Source organism: Denticeps clupeoides, chromosome 16 (genome assembly GCF_900700375.1).
Source record: "Denticeps clupeoides chromosome 16, fDenClu1.1, whole genome shotgun sequence".
Classification (NCBI taxonomy): Eukaryota; Metazoa; Chordata; class Actinopteri; order Clupeiformes; family Denticipitidae; genus Denticeps; species Denticeps clupeoides.
Genome location: NC_041722.1, coordinates 6715117 through 6738446, shown reverse-complemented (window position 1 = coordinate 6738446; position 23330 = coordinate 6715117). Strand labels below are relative to the sequence as shown.

The 23330-nt window shown below is 43.3% G+C and overlaps 1 protein-coding gene across 6 annotated transcripts in view; it reads left to right on the top strand.

The window, feature by feature from the left end:
* Positions 1-23330, top strand: part of nfat5b (nuclear factor of activated T cells 5b) — a 40668-nt gene that overhangs the window by 8908 nt on the left and 8430 nt on the right. Inside the window, exons 1-6 of one of the 6 annotated variants that reach the window (XM_028956119.1) lie at positions 7893-7932; positions 11792-11917; positions 19575-20175; positions 21188-21380; positions 22032-22222; positions 22759-22931. In XM_028956119.1, the coding sequence (XP_028811952.1) occupies positions 11860-11917; positions 19575-20175; positions 21188-21380; positions 22032-22222; positions 22759-22931 (1216 nt within the window). In that variant the 5' untranslated portion in view covers positions 7893-7932; positions 11792-11859. Of the gene's footprint in view, positions 1-7892; positions 7933-11789; positions 11918-14265; positions 15948-18964; positions 20176-21187; positions 21381-22031; positions 22223-22758; positions 22932-23330 lie in introns of those variants that run through there. The other 5 variants (XM_028956122.1, XM_028956123.1, XM_028956121.1 and 2 more) reach the window with 5 other exon arrangements.

Below are 23330 nucleotides of genomic sequence, written 5' to 3'. Positions count from 1 at the left end.
TTGGAAAATATTGGTGAAATTTCCAGCCAGTTAATCTGGCCTGTCTTTCAGCGCTTGTCCAGCCACACCATCAGGTCCTGCAGCCTTCTTCAGATTCACCTTCTTCAGCTCCCACATTACCTCCTCCATGTTATAGTCCAGCTGTGGTGGAGCTGTTGGCAGTGTCTCCTCAAATTGGACAAACATGTTCAGCTCCTCTTCCAGAGAAGCGTTACCCCCGATGGATTTGTAGCTGGTGATGTGCTGGACACCCTGCCACATCTGCCTGGTGTTGTTTCTCCTCCGTCCTCCTGCTGTATGCTGTCTTGGCATCTTGGATGCCTCTCTTCAGATTGGCTCTGGCGGTACCGAAAGGGTCCTTCCTGTTGGGTCCTAATGTGTCTGTCCCCGGTGACATTGTCTGATGTAATCTGATGTAATCCAGGACCGCTGTAGTGTGGTTCTCAGGTCCTGGTGGTAGTTGGTTCTCTGGAAGCTGCTGGGAGACATCTTTGTAGTGACAGTACGGGTGGTGATGGGAGCTTGTTTTCTGAAGGGGGTGTATGTAGGGATCAGAAGCAGTGATGTGAGATCAGACTGACCAAGGTGTGCTGGGGCTTTAGCCCTATAGGCCTGCCTGATGTTGTGTACAGATTGTCCAGTCTATTATCTTATCTTTCATCTTCAGATGACAGCTTAAGACCGAGTTATTAATTAAAGTATATGTCACTGAATGGATTTTGCATTTTGAGGGTTCCTTTGTGCTTTTGAACTCAGATCTCACATCAGTGACTGCAGGTTCAGCCGTGTTAGAAGATACTGTCTAGAAAGGGATTTCTCACATGCCCATCACATTGGGATTTGTAGACTGCCAGAAAATTAACCCTCGTTCTACCCACTTGCCCATTAGTGTGCCTTCTGGAACAGAAGAATGAGTTTGAGGAGGGTTTAATGATGCTGACGGTGGTGTGCAGTGTGAATGCGTCTTGATGAACTGGACGCCCAGTAAGCACATTCACCTCTCTAACTGCTTCTAAGTAATCAGCAGACACTCTAAATCCTTAATTAGATTGTCTAGAAAATCCTCTAAGGTGATTACAATGTTGAAGGTGCCGTTTTGGTCTGGCCAGAGGAGAGACTGAAGGACAGGAGGAAAAGTAATGCCCACATCTCCACCACTGACTTAATGGGAACAGAAACAGTCATGTCTCCTATGTGGAAATGGGTGTCCTCACTGCTGTGAACCAGACCTGGTTGCCAGAGAAAGAGGAAACAGCAATAATCTAGATATGAAATCATAGAAAAAAAGTGAAATTGGTTCAGTCCCTCAGTCGAATTAAATGGACTGAGTGTAATGGTCCCATCCCAAAATCCACTTTCCGTTGGCACTTTTGGCCATGCTAAATCAGGCAGTGCTGGGTTGATTTGTAGTTTAATAGCAGTGGAGCGCTACAGTACATGCTGGACGGGACATAAAAAAAGGCCAATAAAGGTCCATCATATTCCACTCCTTAACGGTCTTATGCAGCCTAACCACATAGGGCACTGCGATTTCAGGAACATAATAAATCACACAATTTGCAGAGCAAAAGCATATGGCAACAAAACCTGGTACAGCACCATTCCATGGACAAAACAAGAAAATGCACAGCACACCTTGACACAACTAAATGTGTCCTCTGCTTTTAACCATCACCCTGAGTGAGCAGTGAGCAGCCATGACAGGTGCCCGGGGAGCAGTGTGTGGGGACGGTGCTTTGATCAGTGGCACCTCAGTGGCACGTTGGCGGTTCGGGATTCGAACTGGGAACCTTCTAATTATGGGTCTGCTTACTTACTGGCTAGGCCACAACTGCCCCCAATATATCGTGATATAATCGTATTGTGACCCGTGTATCGTATCGCGAGAGCCTAACCAATACACACCCCTAATGTAAACCATTAGACACAAGAAGTATAGCATGTTTGATATCCAAATACAGATTTGGTTCATTAGCCACGCCTCACCATTTGTCTTTTTGAAAGAACTTACATAATGATCAGAACTGTCTCAACAGTCATTTTGGAAAATGGTGAAACAATATTCCTCCTGCTGTTAATTCCACTCGTACACTGCCGCGTCAGTGGACATCACTGTTATAGTCCATCTTCGTTGCCGATGTCAGGACCATGTCCGCTACGAAACAACAAGATCATCAGCTCCTCAACCCTTATTTAAGAATTCTGAATCTTAACTCTCATGTAGCTCATATAAATGGCGTAATCTGCACTGGCCTCTACCATCAATGGACCGTTTATCAGCCTGCTGTGTCAGAGCTGTGGCTGGACGAATGAATAGTTTCAGGTGTTTGGTGCATCTCGCCAGGGGTGATGTCACGCGCCTCGTCATTTTTAGCCCTGCGCGGTTGTGCTAGGTCCCCTTGATGCCTCTGTTTGGTTTTGTCATTAGCTGTCAAATGCCTGTGACTGGTACAGTGAGCTCCTTGTGAAATTCAGGCCCGGCTTCGGAGGGTGGAGTGAAGAAACGGGCCTTCTGTATGCGGGCCACATACTGAATGCCATTGTGTGGATGCCATACATGTCAGAAGAGTCGTGTCACATCAGCGTGCTTTAGAAATGTTGGCTTGGGGGGGACGTGTGTCCCTCCCCTCAACACTCTCGGTGTTTGTGTGCTTGTGTCTATTTGTCTGTGTGCAGCTTTCAATGTCTTTCCATGTCTGCTGTTCCAGCCTGTGTGTGTGTGTGTGTGTGTGTCTGTGTTCAGAGGGGCCGGCTTGTGTGAATAGCTGGAATTCCACAGGCCTCTGAGGTTATGCTTTCATCCTTGCCCAGTGTCTGCTCTTCCTCCTGCTGTCTGAAGGCACTAGTAAACATGGCAGAGACGGGCATATTTCTGTCCAGACTCTCTTCTGACCCGTGTGCATCTCATGGCTTTAAAATGCAAAAAAACAAAAACACTGAGATGAAATTGATGCAGAAAGGCTATTAACTTTTGTATTACAGCTACTTACAATGATTTATTGATCTGTTTGAATTGTTTGAAATAAATGGGAAAATAAACCACATTATATATAATAATAATAATAATTTAGACAATCTCGGGTCCAAAGAGCAGCCCATTTTAACCAGTTTTACATGCCGCAACACGTTTTAGTGAAGGGAATGGTGGGAAAGGTAGTGCCCAGATGTCACGTGGCCAAGTTTTTTAACATTCAGTCACAGGTAATCCCATTTCAGGAAGGGGTCTTGGGTCAGACAAGGATTAGGTGCCTGGGACGGCACAACCCTTGTTGGTCAACCTTCCCTGTCCCTGTGCTTGCCTAGTGACAACCAGCATTACAGCTGTCGCCATTGCACTTTCACTAAAGTCAGAGTTGGCCGGAGAAAGCACCTCCAATGCAAGCATGAAGAGAACTTGAGGACTTTCCTTCAATGTTTTCGAATTGAAGTTCACTCATAACTAAGATAAAGTTTCAACGGGTATTCAAGTCTCACTGTTTTATATTGATGGAAGCAGCCTTTAGTACACCTAAAGACAACTGCTGGTGTTCTGAATGGTTGTAGAGGATGTAGAGATTTCTTTTTGTAGGTTTTGCATTACATTTCCGAGCTCAATAACTAAAACGACATGCATCAAACGACGAGGTTTGATGCATAGGGGGATTAGGGAGACGTGACATATTCCCAGGCAATTACTGTTTGGTGAAGGTGGCTTTATTGTAAGTTGAATATCACTAATATTTTTAACCTGAGTTACTGCTGTGTATTCACCCCGATGAAGCAGAATGTTCCTCCGATATCCGTGTTGCAGGGCACGGTGTGAGGACCGGTGTGTGGAGCGGCGTGAGCGGCCTGTTTGAACTCAACGCCGCAGCTCTGCAGCACTGAAAGAGCTCCCACTTCCGCGGTTGTGTGTCCCTCCTCCTCCCGTTGTTGTTGCTGTTTTTAAACTGCATTCTCGCAGCTTGAATGGGGGGGTTTGAGCCAAAAAAAGATGCAGTAAAAGAGGGTTGAAAAGCGCCTGGGCGGGTGGAGGAGAAAGGAGCGAGGGAGCGAGAGCTGTCCAGAATGGCATGTATGTGTTTTTCTTTTCAAGCTGTTTGTTAAATCCCCCCTCGCTGTTTGAAGACTCCATCTCGGCAGGCAGTGATTAAATTCCGTGGCGCGGCTTGTCATTAAACATTTATCACTGCATGGATTCGGGGGGTGGGGGCTCTCAGGTGACAGGCGACATGCCTCATGGCGCTGCTGTGTAAATGAACTGATCATGTGGGAAGCAAGGCATCCTGGGTAACAGTCGCTAGTAGAGACTCGTTGAATGGGAGAGCTGTATTGATTTCAGCCCGATGGGGTAAGAACTGGGTGGATTATTTTTTTTTTTGGAATGGCGTGGGAAACCGTGGGGGTAGCCTCCCCACCTGTGATTGGGCTCTGTGTGGGAGAAGAACAGGGAGGGTGCGTGGGGGTGGAGTTGTTACGTCTGCGCTGCCTTTATCCAAGAAGTGTTCCACCACACGGCCCGTCACCCATATCTCCCATATCACTTTACCCCACCAGCCCTGGCGGTCGGTCCGGCGTGTCATGGCGTCACGCTTGGATCTGGGCAACGTTGGGCGCCATGGAATTGGAGGGAAGCAAAGTAGTGGTGACGCAGTGGAAAGGGGCCGGGTGTCGGCGTGTGAATTTAGGGTGCCAGCTCTAATCCTTCACACCAGACAGCTGGCAAATCAACACGTTCCGCCCCCACCTGCTGCCCCTCATCCACTTTTCCTGGAGGTCCCATCAGGTGTGTGATCACGGATGGACCTTTTCCGTCGTTTTATTGATTCATTTTTAACAGTAGATATAACCGTGGCACAGTTCTTCGCAGAATAGCTCTGCCCATGCCCTCTGCCCATGCTGTGTTCACTTTCCTTGAAGGAGGTGTATTCTCTCCGTGTCAAAGCAGACAAGCTCCTTGGCACTACTGTGTGCCAAAGTGCACAAAAGATCTCTCTTTCTCTCCCGCTCCCTCCTTCTCGTCGCGAATGCCAGCTTTTCCATTTGAAAGAAAGGGGAGGAGCCCTACACTCTCAGCTTCTCTTCATCATTTGGAATTTCACCACTTGCAGACATCAAGGATGTAATTATGTAATTATGTAATGACGGTCTTGATCAAGTGGGATGCAAAACCCATTCAATTTTTTAATAACATTTATTGTCTACATGTGCATTTTAACACATTTCAGTAAAGGTTTTGATTGAGTGAGTGCACCTAGTGTGTATTTATATGACCCCACTACAACACCAAAGACCCAGACCTGTTGATTTGAGTTCATACTATACTCAACACCACCATCACACTTCCCATTGATCATACTTCTCCCAGTCCAGGCCCATTACCCAGTACTTTACTGGGGGGAAGGTGTCATACCGCTTACATTCTTTACAATTTATTACAAGCTTTCTGGTATGGGTCTGCAACTCTTCCACCTTTTTTAGCCTGAGTTGCGTTGTTTTGGCGTAACACGATGTGTTGAATTGTTTGCATGCCAGCTTGAGATGGGAGGGAGGTTAGGTAACTTTTGGCATCTGGAAAAACTACAAATCAGGGATGATGAGACAGGGATTACACCGATAAGGTTACAGTCTACGTCACAAACGTTCAGAAATATCACTGGCATGGATGCGCACCGTCTGCTGTGGGATTGTTGATGTTTTCCTGAGACGGATCATTACAGTTAACTTCAGGACACTTGTCAGTGACAAGGAACTAATGTTACTTGTCACTTTTTATGATTGTATTGTTTATAGCCACAGGTTGGCCTGGCATTAATTGCAGTGTACAGTAGATTTGTGAGTGTGAAACTAGACTGGCAAAATGGAATACCGCCGTTCTGTACCAATCGGATAGAATATAATCGGCAGTCACAATCAAGTTGTCGTTGCAAATGTAGCATCATTTTGAACATAATTTAACAGTTTGTTCATACGTTACAGCATGTGATATTCTAAAGCTAAAGTGAGCGAGTTAAGAAACGGCAGACAATGCACCAAAAACAAAGCCATGGCTGATCTGACTGTATAATTCATTGCAGACAATTCTTTTAATAGAGCGAGTGATGTGACTGATAGTTATGGTCAACGTGTTGCTCACTGGAATTTTTGTAACTATTGGTGTGCTTACACCACAGGGACTAGGAATACCTGTTTTCGCAAACTAATTTACCTGCTATTTTGGTGTAGGATGTAATAAACATGTGCGATAATGTGTATAAATGTGTGCTATTCTAAATGTATTTATTCTATAATGGTATTCAAAACATCTGAACAAGGAAAGATGCTTATATGGATTTAAATAACTTAAATTAATTTAACCAAAAGCAAGGCTCATTGTGGGTCCATTGAGATGTGGACCCACAATGAATTGTACATATAAAGTACATTGTTAAAATGTAGCGTGGTTTATATCTTAAAAGCAATATGCTGATGCATGGGAGTTTTCAGAACTGTGGAAAAAAAACTGTGGAAAAATGATATTGAAATGTACCCATAATTCACTGTTTTCAAATCCTGTGACACTGGTCCTGTTTTGGTTTGGTGTGCGTTCTCACCAGGCGGAACGACCCAGAGTTTGCGAACTGATTTGAATCGAGACCACGTCTTTTTGTGGGTCTTGGGTGTGGTAGTTTTGGTTACTGTGTTCACCCCAGACGAAACGAATCGCACCAAGGGGGCAAACGAAGTTAAATTTTCATTGAAATGCACTAAAGCCTGTAGGTGTGAAAGTGCCTTTAGTGTCCAGTATGACCGCTTTATTACAAATAATTTGCATGATTTATCAATGCTGTAAAACCACTGCGTTAGTTTGTGGTGTGGATGGCTTACATCACTCCACAGATCCTGCTGGCAGTACCTACTAGTTTTGCGAACTTCCGAAAGTTTGAGAACCTCTGTTCTGCATTGGTCTGGAGAAGACTGTGGCCACTGGCGCATTTGATTCCCCGTGTTGGACATTAGTGCGGTGTTTGACTTGAGAACAGATGAGATGAGGCTCAGATGAGCCTCCCGAGCTCTTAGTCAGTGTTTCCTGGGAATGGCCGTCGTCCCTCTGTGGAAGCAGAGATGCGATTTGACTTGAGCACGTTGGTGGCTAGTTTCTGATTTGATGGATAATATCTCCTGCAGGCTCTAGAGGTCAGCAGGCAATGGCATTTAGAATCAATTTATTGGACCAGCTGTTGCCGTGGAGATAATCCAGTCCAGCTACTGTCTCTTGTTTTTTTTTTTTAAATAGTGATTATTTCAGATTTGCATCAGGGGGAGTGAGACCTGGCTCGATGCTGAGGTCCAGGGTTAATTAAAGCCGGGGAAAGGCTGTAGCAGTCAGCAGCCATTTCTCCCCGGTTGCTATGGCGTTATCGGCATCTGAGATGGGGGACCAGTTGTAAACACATCAGTAGTGCTGTAAATGGCTGAGTGCTCAGTCCGCTACTGGCCACTGTAGCCATGCTCACCAGTTTCCCTACTCCATATAGAGTCGCACAGTTGTGGGTGCTTTTTGTGTGTGCACTTTTGAGCGTCGTTATCGTGCATAAAAATCTATCCAATTTGCATCTTATGTATTTGTGTGCATGTTTACAGTTCATGATGTATTAAAAATGCGAGTGGATGTATGTCAGTGTCTATGACCGCGACAGTTTAGCTCAGTTTCTGCCTGACAGGCTTCCCCATGACAATGGCACCAACCTGTTTAGCTAGTTAACAAAGGGAATGGGCTCTGTTAACACAGCAAACAAGGGGTGGAGGGGGGGCGTTTTTTCTCCCTTCTTCTGTCAATCTGTGTGCGAGGAGGGGTTAATGAGCAGCCCGCAGCCAAAAAAACATTGCCACACCCCAGGTGCCTGGGCTAGTGAGAGCAGGCAGGAGGAATGTACGTGAATGAATGGGAATGTAAGTTCTGTCTTTCACATGGTGAGTGTTTTCTCTCTCTCTCTAGCTCTCTCACTCGCTCTGTCCATAGCCCGCCCCCCCCTTCTTTTAGAGGGGGGCTTCTCCTGAGTTGTTTTCAGCAGAGCTAAATGCAGGCCAAATATTTAACTGGGCACTCATGGGGCTTCTTGTGGGCTCCATTGCCTAGATTTAGTGCAGAGAAAAGACTTCAGAACGAGGCCTTTATCCTTAAAATAAAGAATGAGGTGATGCTGAAAACTTCATTTCCATTTTAAGTGTGGTGAAGCGATAAACTGCTGACCTTGAGGCTTTTCTTGTTTCTTAGCAAATTTGTAATTTTCTATTCTCTTGGACAATATAATTTTTTCGGAATTAATTACCTTCAGGCTGGTTTTTAACCTCAGCGGTAAACATATTTTTCCCCTCCCATGAACTGAAAAGCCAGCACTGTGCTGTGTTTGCGTAGGAGGAAACTATGTGGCCGAATTTAAAAACGAGGGGAAACTCATGGAACAGGCCAGCCAGTTATCCGCTAGACCCGATCTCAACCCCCCCCCGGTCCGGGCGGTTGCCCGTGGGTCTGCTGCGAGGGCCTGCGCTCTTAACACGTGCATCCACCTGTGCCAGCAAGACTGGGTAGAGAGCGTGGCAAACAGGGAAGGTAGACCTGTGTGTGTGTGTGTTTTGTATGTATTTGAAAAGCCAGATCAGCAGCAGCCAATCCCACCAGTTCCTAAACACAGGCAATCGCCAGACCAAGTTTAAAATAATTGTCATATGTTCAGAAGGAACGAATTTGATTTGTGTCCTGCTCCTACTTCATGTTTAATGATGGTCTTGTTTAACGATGCCCTCTTCTCTCTCTTTTTTTTTTTTTTTTTTTTGATGGACCAATGGGAGTAGGGGGAGTATCTGCAAAAACCTTTTCTCTGACTGTAAGCAAATCTAAACAAATCACGAGTACTCTCAAATTGAGCACCAAGGTCTTTGCCTGACTTTTTGCATGCATTTTCCATAGACACTAAAAGTTTAGCTTTACACTTAAAGGCATCTGTCTGTTAAGAGATATTCTGGCTTGGCCAGTTAAGCATTAAGGGTCAAATGCAGCCCACCAACATATTTGGAATTAAATTGCTTTGGAAGAGCCCTGGGGTGGATTTCAGGGTTGTCCTTTGGTCGTGGCCCTAGAATGCTTTTTGTATATCATGCTGTGAGAGGTTCAGCGTTTGTGTGGTGCAACCAAAGATATCGTGCGACTAAATTCTGTCCGTTGTAGAAGGTTCAGACGACCATCTCCCTCTGTGATTGCTGCTATGTTTCTACTACGACTATTAACTAGCCAACCAAAAGAAACACTTAACCAATGAGGCAACAAATGTTGTTGTTTAAATTAGTTCAACTCTGACCACTCCGTGCCATGATGTACTTTCGTGTGACCAATAGAATCAAATTATGAATGGAGGAAAAACTCATCTTATCAGACTCTAAGTGTACAGAGATCTACAACACAAGATCATCATCTTACCCGGACTTTAGAAAACCAGGCATATTTTTTGCACCGAGCCCCGCAGCGCGTTGAGCTCAACTTGATTTTGGCGGCCTGTCAAATTTGAAGTTTAGTTTTAGTCTTGACTTTGCGTCAAGCTGTCATTTTAGTTTTTATTAGTATTAGTCACGTCCACACTCATTTTAGTTTCTACTTCCATTCCAGTGACCGCATATCTCACAAGATCACACATTGTTTTCCACTTCATTGTAAAGAAAGTGTGTTCAAAGGTTGTTTATTCATCTGCTAACCAACCACAAGTGATTGGTTTGCTTGACATTTTGGCAGTAAGTACATGACTTCACAGCCTTTGCCATGAAGTTCTAAACTGAGCTCAGGTGCCTCCTGTTTCCACAGATCATCCTTGAGATGTTTCTGCAGCTTAACAGGATTGTCTCGAGGCATCTGGGTGTGATGCCCACAGTGGCCTGCTGGTGCAGCACTCACACACGCACACACACGCACACGCACGCACACACGCACGCACACACGCACACATACACACGCACACACACACACATGCACACACATGCACTAATGGCCTGAGCACCCACACCTGATCAGAATTCTTTAAAGGTTTGACACACTTGCTAGTGGGTGTCCGATCTACGCCTAGTTATGTCGTGGCTGCATGTGAGTGTCCTTTAGTTTTTTTGTTTTGGTTTGTTATTAATAAAGACTGTTTTCTGTAAGTCTGCACTTTGGTCCTATGTCCATAAGTGGAAGAGAGTGGAAGACGCTTCCTAGAGTTGGCCGGCCACCTAACCTGACCTAACCCGGGGGAAGAAGGGCATTAGTCATCTTATCAGGAACTCGATGGTCACTCCAGTTAGAGCTTCGGTGGTCCTCTGTGGACCAAAGAGAACCTTCTAGAAAGTGAAACACTGCATTACAGGGCACAGTGCACACAACATGTCCCCTGAATTTAACCCATCACCCTTGGTAAGCAGCCATGAAAGGATTCGAACCTGCAACTTTCTGATTACGGGGCTGCTTCCAGCTAGGCCAACCACTGGCCCAGTTGGAAGGACCGTCATCTCTGCAGAAACTAATCAAATTGCCTGTATAGTAGAGTGGACAGACAGATGCCTCTTTAGTAAAAGGCACATATCAGCCTGTGTGGAAAAACTGAACTTAATTGATTATGGAATAAGGATGTAACATAAATTAGTAAAAAGTGATGCGCATGTATCTAGTTGCAGGTATCGTTATTGAGGTTTTTTTTAAACTTCACTTTTTATGAAGTTTATATGTAAATTTTTTTTTTTCTTAAACCAAATTAGCCATGATGAACAGGAGGCTATTTTGGGTCCTTTCACCTAAACGGTAGTTGTGGATTAACGGTTATGGACTTATGGAGTCTTGCTGTGATTGTTTGAATCCTGATGACCATGTGAAACTTTTAATATCCACTTTAAAGGATTCACTTGTACATTTACAAAATCTAAATGTGTAAATATTGTTTTAATATTGGCTGTCCTTGAACATTTTTTGACACATTAAGAAGACCGGACAATCCAAGATATATAAAAGTGAGAAAAGACAATGAATGGTGGGTGATTGAGGTCTATGGGAAGTTGTTGTAAATCCAGTGTCCCTGTGCCAAGATTGAAATGGCTGGTGGAATGGAACTGGACTGAAGGATGGGCCTGTCAACACCACCCCTCTCCCAGTATTGCTGCTATTCTTGCAAAGCCCCAGCCACCATTCCTGTGTGCAAGTTCCAGGGCCCTCTTCACCAGAATGCCAAATGTGGCTGGAGGGCACTGTGCTCTTGTTCCCGCAAATAGTTTCCTCATGCCGGTCGGCCTGCAAAGGGGGCCGTGAGGGCTGCCCTTGGCGCTAGGACTGGTTAAAGCGAGCGGCGGGCACACCATGGAGACGCAGGCAGAATCCGCGGCGAGGTAGACCTGGCACAGTCAGGTCTTTTTCCAAACCAGCAGCCCGGCAGAAGAATGGCCAAGGCTTGATCCAGAGGCTTAAAGCCTCGTAGGTTGTGTTGTGAAGAAAAGCCTCTGTTTCTTTGTAACGGTGATAGGGCCAGCACAGAGCAGGATGAAAACAGAGCTCCACAAACATCCTGAAATGCCAATGTGCTGATGACGAGGTCACTTTGTAGTTTTTTTTTTTTTTTTTTTTTTTTTTTTGATGCCACTGCAAATTTGTGGTAAATCTCTCAAATCGGAAATAACACCAGCCTCACATTCTGCTGACTGCTTTGTAAGCACCCAGAGCTTTTTTTTTTTTTTTTTTTTTACATGAGAAAAGGTGAAATGCTTACTAAAGACTGTGCTCAAGGCGCTCATTTTCTGCTCCCCAACTCATCTCTTTTAGATTCGGTGTATGACCTTCTCCCTAAAGAACGTTGGCTACCACTGGTGACTGAGCCGAAACCCGGGGCCATGAGTCAGAAAAGCGGCGGAGGGGCGGGACCGCCCCCCACGGCAGCCCTCGCTTCAGGTAAGCAGGTTTATACCTTCTTTTTTTTTTTTAAAAATCCCCTCACCTTCTCTTCCTCCCCTTCCTTCCTCTGTGGGGAATCCTGCCTCTCCAGCTCCCTGGTCAGCAGCGAGCAGTGCTGTAAAATGGGTTCACCCAGTTGCCTGGAGTCCAGCCTTCTTTAGACAACCTGCAAGACACCAGCAATCTGGACCAACACATAATGTCAAATTTCTGTTTTCTAGTCTTTTGTAGGCCAGGAACTGCCTGAAGCGTGCAGGGCAGAAGCCCTCCAATAAATGCAAGACACCTCGTCATATTGATGTGTCTGATTTATGTTAGATGCTACAGGGCCAATACGATTCACATCAGCCTGTTCCCTCTCCGGTGATCTGTTCCAAGCCAATCACACTGCCTTCTCCTTTTTCAAACATAGCCGTTGAATTTTACCCCTTTCATTTTGGTTTATTGTATTTGTGTCTTTTGCATTTATATTTATTTGGGGTTATTTGTAAACCTCTGTATATTTAAACAGTTGTAGAGACATAAAAGGGGACTACTGATGTTTTTGCATAATTTTTAGAACTTTCTGGTTCTGCTCACTTAGCTGGTTGACAACTCTTGCTTTGCAGTTGGAGTCTGAGGAAGTCCTCCTCTTAACCACAGAAAGATGTTGTCTTCTGAGGTTTTACCAGGATTTCCCGGGGGGGGGGGGGGGGGGGGGGGGGGGGGGATTGTTGTATGCACTGTTGTAAAATGACAGTACAGTGTGATCTAGGGTCAGTTACACAAAATTGGATTTAAAAAAAAAAAAAATGTCTGACAAAGCATTTGACATTTGATATCGGTGGTTCATGAAGTACACAAACCATTTACTGGAGTTAAAATAAATGGTGAAATATAAGTCCAATAAAAGTAAAAGTGCTTAGTTTCACTTGAGTCAAAGTACAGAAGTGTTTGTCTTCAAATGAACTAAGTAAAAGTACCATGACTTTTCATGCCCTATAATTGTATAACAGGACTTTTGCTTTATCAAACAATTTAACACTGCCATCAATCTTTTAATAGAATATTAATTACTCTGCCTTACTCTTTATGCTGATTATAATTTCAATGTCAAACTATTTCCGTACGGAAGGAACAATGAATGAACAGGGATTAATTCCCAGATAAAGTTCAGGTTTTAGTAACTAAAAACATGGATTGTGTCCATAAACATAAACTAGCCAAATCAGATTTTCTATAAAAGGGAACAAGTGCTTGTATACATTCAGAAGAACGTCAGATAAACTTTGCACATATTTTTTATATTAGTCAGGAATGTCCTTCACTGGCTAAACTTCAAAAAATGTAACTATTGCTGTGATGTGAATAAACCAAACTGGTAGCAGGTTTGTTTGGTTCATTCACATTATGGCAATGCTAAAATATAAGGCGTTACAGATTACTTCAATTACTTCCTTTTTTTAGTATAAAAAAAATGAACATTTTGGCACAAGGTAGTGTAGTCAAAGGTAAAATATTTCACATTTATTTATTTATTTATTTTTGTTTATTTTTTTATTACTGTCCCCCACTGATTGCTATAAATAATACAAATGGGTCCACAGCCATTTTGTCACCGCTTGAAAAATAATCAATAATCAAATGGAACAGTCTTGCAAATATATACAGTACAGGCCAATAGTTTGGACACACCTTCTCATTCTTGTTTTCTTCCATTTACATTGGTAGATTCTCACTGAAGGCATCAAAACTATGAATGAACACATGTGGAGTTATGTACCTTACCAAAAAAAGGTGAAATAACTGAAAACATGTTTTATATTATAGTTTGGGAGAGTGGTGGCCTAGCTGTTAATCAAAAGGTTGGCGGTTCGAATCCCGATCCGCCAAGGTGCCACTGAGGTGCCACTGAGCAAGCACCGTCCCCACACACTGCTCCCCGGGTGCCTGTCATGGCTGCCCACCGCTCACTCAGTGTGGGTTAAATGCAGAGGACAAATTTCACTGTGTGCAACATGTGCTATGCTGCTTTGTATCACATGTGACAATCACTTCACTTTTTTTTTTTTTCTTCAAAATAGCCGCCCTTTGCTCTGATTACTGCTTTGCACACTCTTGGCATTCTCTCGATGAGCTTCAAGAGGTCGTCACCTGAAATGGTTTTCCAACAGTCTTGAAGGAGTTCCCAGAGGTGTTTAGCACTTGTTGGCCCCTTTGCCTTCACTCTGCGGTCCAGCTCACCCCAAACCATCTCGATTGGGTTCAGGTCCGGTGACTGTGGAGGCCAGGTCTCCACTTTCTGTTAAGTACATAAATCCACATGTGTTCATTCATAGTTATGATGTCTTCAGAGAGAATCTACCAAAGTAAATGGTCATGAAAATAAAGAAAACACATTGAATGAGAAGGAGTGTCCAAACTTTTGGTCTGTACTGGATATCAGTTGTGTGGTTCATTGTGTATGTGCATGCTGACTTTGTTTCCCTTTTCAAACAATTAATGTTGAGGCCAAATTGTAAATGGCCAATCTAAAGACAAGCAACTGTGTTTGCAGCTATACCAGAAAACAGAATTAGAACGCCTTGAAGATATGTAGATATATATCTTCCCAGTTCACTAGTTTTTTTCCCCAAAGCACCCAGGTATAGGGTGAGTTTGAGTAAACCAGGAGACTGTTGCCTTTGGAGATCTTTACCTAACTGCAGTCAGTGCACCCCTGTGATGTGGGAGGACTCGCTAGCTGCTGCCAACGGCAGGTGAAGTATTTTCCTGCGCAAAAGAATTGCATTGTGGGAAGAGAGATTTCTTATTTTAAACCCAGTTCCCCTGTTTTATTCAACAGCTGTTGTAACTCTGACCAGCCAAGTGTGTTTTGACGGAGCACATCTTTTATCACAAGGGGTTGAGGGTGAGAAGGGGTTCGGCCTTACTCAGTTTTTAATTTCCGGAGTCACATCGGTGGAGTTTACCTTTCCCCCAGGCAGGTTTCTGCTTCTTTTAACCCAGACAACAGCACTTCCTGGCAGTGCCTGCCACATCCTGCTGGTGTATCCCAGATTCCCTATATAAAGCCAGAAGTACAGTCAAAGCCTTTGTGCTGTGTCACTTTAAACCCAGCCACCCCAGCTACTGTACACCTGGCATACCTACACCCCCACACCCCAAACCCCCAAGGCCACTGTGGCCGCTCCCCAGTCCACTGCTACCCCTTGCTTTCTGTTGAACATGGCTATTTGTAGCTTTTGCCTGTCACCACAGAGATATGCTCTAGTGCCAATGCTAATCTATTCCTTTAAACCTTTCTCTTGCCCTCACAGCATGCTGTCTTACACCCTAAATATTTCCCATTCCTCTAAACCCTGCATCTGTGACTCCATATCCATCCACATTGCCCATCAACCTGTCATCAGTGACTCAAAATAATACTTTTTGCTTGATGTCCTTCTCACAAGCCCCTAGCCTTGGTTCAAAACTGTAGCCATATCTCATGACCCATTGCTGCATTTACCCACATACCTTCCTCTCAGTTTTGCCTCAAAATCTGCCAACCCTGCCAAGTCCCATGGTTTTCACGGCTTAATAAAGCCCAATAAATTACTTCAGTGGTTTCATTCAGTTCTTTATTATGAACAATTGATCATTTTTGATGTGATTGAGCACTTTTCTTTTTGTGCCAGCTGAATTAAAATGAATGAGTGAACAATGCCTGTATCTTTGCGTTAGAACAGTCTATTGAATGAATATAGCTATTTTTGGGGTTTGGGTTTTGCCCACATTAATTATGGTGTTATACTTTCTAAATATTAATGAAAACTATTTAAAAATCATTAATATGGGAAATAAATAATCTGCAAACACTGCTGTCAATCATAACCTGGTGGATATTCTTTTGAATGCATCCAATGATGTACTGATTATTTTTCCCCCCAACTTAATAAACTTGCATTTTAGCTCAGCCTCACAGGTATCCGGTGGGTTCTATGACAAAGTGTCAGTAGTGAAGACTTTTAGTCCAAGGTCCACTTAACCCACCAAAACCGCCTAGGTCGGTCTTGTTTTTTAATTTTTTTTTTTTGATTTCATGATGATTTTCTTTTATATGTGATTTTTTTATTTCGCATTTGCATTTTACTTTTTTATTTTGTTTATTCCTGTGAAACAGTTTAGATATGATGGCAGTGATTTTACTGCTACCTTAAAGGTCACATAGGTGGAGGCAAGGGCTTGTGGGTAATATTGATCCTGAGTTCAGTAATTGCTGAATTTGAAGTACAGTTACAAGGGACTGTGCAAAAACTTGGCTGTCACTATAATCCAGATATATTTTGATATCCAGATATATGAGTCTTGTGGTGAGAGGGGCTAAGGCTGTGCGGTATAAATGGTATGCGATATAAATTTGGCCAACGGGAGAGATTTTGATTATACCGGCCTACCGCAGAAATATCCGCAAAGTCGCATCACCTGCATGACACCATGCCTACTTGGAGCACGAGCCATTAGTTTAGAGCAAGAGCACAGAGCACACTGCAGGGTTTCCGCGGATCCTTAAGAAGTCATAAATTCAAATTTCCAAAAAAACAAGGCCTTAAATATAATTAGAAATTACTAGAAATCCTTAAACCTAGAGTTTAAAGGTTTTAAAAATACTGCAGACTCAGTGTCCAATCCGTACCATTTGCCCTATGCAAAAAAGTCATCCTGGATCCTGGAGGCACTGCATGATTTAATATGAACAAGCATAGTTCTATTTAAATATTTTCTGACAGCTGAATTCAGAAAATCCTAAAATTTTATATCATCGCTTATATCATGCAAATACCTGGCATTTCACTGGCCTTATGGATGTGACACAAAGTCCACTTTCATTTGAATTGTCCAGATTTTGTTTTATCTGGTATACAGTTGTGTATTGTACAACTTCCTGCTGCAGTGCCTTTGCTATGGACACGTTACCCTTTCAAAAATAGTGACATTTAAACTCACTTATCATTTCATATGGCACACTATATACCGTCTGTCGTCTATGGTTAAATTTATATCGCAAAATGAATTTTATGCCATATCGCACAGCCCTAAGAGGGACTTTTTAGTCTTACTCTAGAACTTCATGTTAAGCATCATATGGCCAACTATCCTTTTGCTTCCATCCACTGAGACCCCGAAATTAGGGCAGACATTTGTTTTATGTCTTGAAAAGTATAGAACTGGTTTGCAGCTACTTTCAGCTTTGTATGCTTTGAAATAGCGAATATTTTAATCTAAAATAATAGTCACAATGCCGGCCTTTTTTAATAGGTAGAATGCTTGTTTGTACTGTCCCATAGCAACTGGTTCTCCATGGTGTTGTTCTGAGCAAACACTACTGCTTTTGTTTAACTTGGTCCAGTTTGAGAAATAGCTCCCAATGCATTTCATTACACATCGCGGTTCTCATGTTTCTAGTTGGAGAGTTTTTTATTTTTGCAAGTACTAATTTGCCTCCAGTCACATGTTAATTTGATCTTGGCCATTCCGTGAGTACATGCTTTTCTATAATGCAACAAAATGGGCTGAAAGTGGCTGCAAATCGACATATTCTTTTCACGTTTATTATCTTTTGCATGGTGAAGATGCATATGATAAAAATGATCATTTGTTTTTCGTTTTCTCACTTTTGAAAAAAAGTTTTTCATCCTGTTGGAAGAGCTTGCAGTTTGTGAAAATGGAACTTGCTCATTTTAGGATGAACATAATCTTTTGGCTTGTTATCAAGCAAAAATAAAATATTTGTGAAAAGCTCCAAATGACTGAATGAATTCTGGATAGTGTATATCCCTTACACATTATGCATTGAAACCCTATTGTCCTCAGATGTCATCTGAATACGTTGCCCGACTGAGAAAAAGAGCTAAGAGCTGCATTGTTTGAACAGTTTCACAGTATCAACCAGTGGTCCAGTTTGTGAATTACCAAGAGTTCATCCTTCAACACGGTTTAATATATAAACCCATTAAAATGCCCAGGAGAGTGTTTTCACCCACAATTCTACTTTGTTTGCAAAGTCACTTCTCTGTTTAGAATACCTTTGCCACACATCACAATGATCTCATTATTACCTTTATGTAGGTTTTCTGTCGGAACATTGGACAATGCAGTATACGTCACGTTAGGGTTTCAACATCTCGCCACAAATAGTGAACTGTAGGAGAACCTGGAGAAAAACTATTTTCCTGTTGTCACATTTTTGTCCGTTGTGCAGTCATTCATATCTATTCAAATACTTTCAACATCGGCCATGTTTATGGTTTGACTTATAATCAGTATTCTAAAATATTATAAACAATTTTTTATGTTAAATATTATACTGCATCACAGGGCCTATTCATTCATTACTTTGAGTCGGGAGAGATCGACCACCAGATCTTCTAGTATTTTTTCTGAAATGATGCTTTACACATCCTGCCTGAACAGTTTAAAGCCGTTTAAAAACAGATGCCACACATTTTGCTCAGTACTGTTCATTGGACATTCTGGAGGGCAGTCACTCTGCATATTTGGGTTTATCCTCATTTAAGACAACTGATTCATCCAACCAGGTATGGTGGATTAGGTGGTAGTAGCCTAGTGGGTAACACACTCGCCTATGAACCAGAAGACCCGGGTTCGAATCCCACTTACTACCATTGTGTGCCTGAGCACTACTGATTGTAAGTCGCTCTGGATAAGGGCGTCTGATAAATGCCCTAATGTAAATGATTAGGGAAAGCTAAGATAAACTGTGCAGGACCGGGTCCCTCCAGGACCAGGGTTTTAAAGCCCTCTCGCCGCTCTCCAATACTTTTGGCCCCTCCAATACATTCCCAGACCTATATCTATAGTTCACACGTACAAATGTCTGAGGCAGAATTCATGCATCTACTGATGGGCATTAAGCAGTTCTGAGCATCTGTTCCATTTTCACAACAGAAAAAGCAATCCTTCTCAGCAGTTTTTTTTCCAGCCTGAAGCCTTTATCATTTCAAAGTACGTTTTATGATGGTCAGCTTTTATTGCTCATTCGATGTCTCGTTTTTATTCCAGGAATTTCCCTCTGAAGCAGGGAGTGTCTGCATATAAAATGGTCTGCAGGTCTCTGCTTCATAGGTCAGAAGCTGGTTTATTCTGTTCTTGTGGCTATGCTCAGTCCCAACCACCAAATTATTTGAAGGCACCAATTGGCACGCATCATCTTACACATGACAGGGCTGGACACCCTTAGTTTACCATTCATACCATTTTTATTTGGGGGGAAAATTGCATTTCAAAGTGTCACCATACAAAATGTCATTACATCAATTGTGCAAAAAGTAAATAACCTAATAACTAAAAAAATGTCTCTGCCCATGGTGTCTCCAGTTTATATTCTCATTCATATTCATACAGATTACATTTTGTGACATTTGTTCAAAACTTTTATGAATGAAACCCCCCTGTTCACCACTCAATGCCCGACTCGTGTAATTTACACATCTGCACAGATACACTCTCACCATGATGCAATAAAACCAAAAGAAAAGCAATTAAAATTGGAAAAATTGAAAAAGAAAGAACAAAAGAAAGCAGTCATGCTTAAATTTCGCTGCTTGAATGGGACTGCTAGCCAGCCTGTGAGTAGAAGCCCTTATTTACTCTCTGATTGTGCACACCGCAGATGCCAGCTCCATCACCTCTCCTCTGACCATGGGAAGTCCCTGCAGTGCTTTTCCCACCTCTTCCAGCTCCAAGGCGCACTGCTCTACCTCAGCCATGTCAGAGCGGTCAGCAGCTGCCGCCGGCTCTGGTGTTCCAGGAGATGTAAGCGGCAGAGGGACAGCTGAGTTGTTGGATGTGGAGGGCAAAACCTCCGCCGGTTCCAGGGTCGGCGGTAAGAAATGTGGAGGAACGTCTGCCCATCACCACCAGATGACACCATCCAAGCGGCCCGTCCTCAACATCTCGCCCCCTCCAGAGGATCTCTTGGACGACAGCCGGATGTCCTGCCCGGACGACCTGTCCCAGGACTCGGAGCAGAGCAACAGCATGTGGATGGAGAACTCCGTCTCCAACTTCAGCATCATGAGCTCCAGCTCATACAATGACAACACTGAGGTTCCCCGCAAAGCCCGCAAGCGGACCCCTCGTCAGCGGCCTGGACCGAAGACCGCCCCTGCAGAGGAGGCCAGCATGGATGTGTTTGATGCTGACAGTGCCAAGGGACCGCACTTTGTGCTGTCACAGCTGGGCCCCGACAGTAAGGCTGGCCCCAAACTGAGGTAAGAGACTCCGTTCAGAATTTTTTCAGTATGAACCTGTGAATTTCAGGTGCTCGGTGTGGATGACCCATAATAATGGTGTTCAGAGTCATGGAAGGGGCCTTTAATATGTCTGATTTAAGGGTCATGTTAAAAGTCTGGTCCTCAAATGAAGCTCACCAAGTTTTCAAAGTATTTTTCCTCGGCATGCAGAAAGTGAATTTCAGACTGCAACCAAAACCGTGATGAAAGTAGATAGTATACAGGAAAAAAATCTCTCAATATGTATATATATATTTTTTTATATCATCGGCATATAACATTGACACACCTACTTCTTGATGATATGCAGATTAGATGATCAGCCAAACAAGGACAGGTTTGAGAACCACATATTTTACAAAAAGTTAGCTCAAAAGTTCAAAGACATTCAAAATACATCTGATTACATTCTGACTGTTTTCCTTTAAGTGGATGACTTAGAACTATGTGACACCAGCTGTGGAAAAACTGAAAAGGAAGTGTGTTGCATGTGTTCAGACCACTAGCAAAGTTGTAGGATCTAATAATGTTGGAAGCTAATTTCTCAGAACGATGATGGAGGGGAGTTTATCATTAGCCCGTAGTGAGAGTATTAGTCTAAATTCTGTCTCAGTTACACATGGATGCTTCTTGGGAAACTGGGCACGGTCTCCACAGTCTTCTCCAATTTAACGTCTTCATGTGAGAGCTTGTGGTGCTCCAGCTCTGCTGGAACGCTTATAGTAAGTGGACAGGGTCCAAGTCCCCATAACCCTCCTCCTTTCAGAACAGCTTTGCTTCCTTAGATAAATGAATACAAGCTTGTCATAGTTGAGAAGCCACTCAAGTGCACAGCCTCAGCATATTTATTATTGCTTTGATAAAGATCTACATTCCTTGTCACAGATCACAATTGAATGTTCAAATAAATATGTTGTCACATGGGGAGGACTTAAATGGTTACTTTATGCAGTTCTGATTCATGCCTGTTTTCTTTTTTTATATTGTTCAGCACTGCTGACACTCTCCAGGGATCTGGTCAAAAGGCAGGAGGCTCGCTGAGCGGCCATTATCCCCAGAAAGCTGACGGGAAGGAGCTGAAGATCCTGGTGCAGCCTGAAACCCAGCATAGGGCTCGCTACCTGACAGAGGGCAGCCGAGGTTCAGTGAAAGATCGCACACAGCAAGGCTTCCCCACAGTGAAGGTGGTTAAGCTTTTATGCAAAACTGCAACAGTATTGTGATCAGTATTGTAATGGTTAGCTGTGCGTGTCATAATGAACAGAACACTGTTATAAACTGCTTTACCTGATTATTCTAGGGTACATAGTGTTATCTAGTGGTGAAAGCAACAGAACAAATCATTCTAGAGACCATCCAGAGCTCCCAGCGAATTACAGCTCTTCAAGGCCTTTTCTATGTTTGTCACCAGTGTCAGTTATGGCTGCCTTGGCATCAGCGGGCCTTGGTGACAGAATTCCTGTTTGAGATTGCATAATGCCTTGGACTTGCTTGACTACATTTAGTGAGGATGGGTTCTGTCCACTCAGTCATTGCGTTATGCTAACATATTTTTCAGAATTCCAAAGGATACCACCAAATCAGTGGCAAAAACAGGAAAGATTCTATAGGAAGAGTGTAAATCTTTTGGGCTACATGACAAGGTCTATTAGAATGCAATGCCTGTAGACTCTGTGACATATTGCCATGTGCGGTATTATTTTGAAGTAGCATCTTAACTTCCACGCATATTTGAATATCCAAAATACGGCCTCATAACGCTCTGACTGAAGATGCCACATCTTTATCTAACCATTTGTTCGCCACAGTCATTTGACTCTATTGTTTTCTCCCAGCTGGAGGGCGTGAAGGAGCCAGTGGTGCTGCAGGTGTTTGTGGGTAATGATGTGGGTCGTGTGAAGCCCCATGGCTTTTACCAGGCGTGTAGAGTGACTGGACGCAACACCACCACCTGTCGGGAGGTGGACATTGATGGCACCACAGTCATCGAAATATCTCTGGAACCTGGCAACAACATGACCTTAGCGTATGTGAAGCAGCGTTTACAATGTCTTATGCACTTTTCCATTATACATTAGATACCTTCATTTGGGGTGGTAGTAACCTAGTGGGTAACACACTCGCCTATGAACCAGAAGACCCGGGTTCAAATCCCACTTACTACCATTGTGTCCCTGAGCAAGACACTTAACCCTAAGTTGTTCCAGGGAGACTGTCCCTGTAAATACTGATTGTAAGTCGCTCTGGATAAGGGCGTCTGATAAATGCTGTAAATGTAAATGTAAATTTGCAAATTATACCACAGTCCTGTGTCCTTAATATATTGTTTAGTGGCACAAGGTTTCTCAGTAAGGGAGATTTAAAAAAAAAATAAATAAATAAAAATTATATATACACACACACACACACACACGTGTGTATGTGTGTGTATATGAAGTGCTGTGCTGTATTGGTGGTATTATTAGCTGATAACTGGCCTTAAATAAATAATTAAGATGTACTTTTAAAGTATTTAAAGCGAAGCGGTTCTCCAGCGGTGCTAACAGGTGGCTGCCTCTGTAGGGTGGATTGTGTGGGCATCCTTAAGCTGCGCAACGCTGACGTGGAGGCCCGCATTGGGGTGGCTGGGTCCAAGAAGAAGAGCACCCGAGCCAGGCTGGTGTTCCGGGTTAACATCCCACGGGTGGACGGCTCGGTTCTAACGTTACAGACGCCCTCCTCGTCCATCCTATGCAGTAAGCCCTCCCCCACCTGGCCACCCACACACCCCAAGGGTTATTCATAGATCTGCTCTGCCAGCGCTCTTCTAGGAAACCAGCTGGCACTCCTGTCATGGCTGAAATGGAGGGATTAAGAGAAGTGGGGGGGGGTAATTCTCATTTATACTGAGAGGGAAGGTAAAACGAGAATAACATCTCCTCTTCCCTTAACCTGGACGACACACTGAAAATATCTTTAAAAAGCTTATGCATGCATTTTTCTAATTTGTGCACTAACCAGCAGTTTAAATAAATGTATAAATACATATACACACGTACAGTACTGTACAAAGGTTTTTTGCAGCTGTGAGTTGCATATGATCATCAATTCCAAATTTAAGTTAAAACACAGACATTTACTGAAAGAGAAGCAGC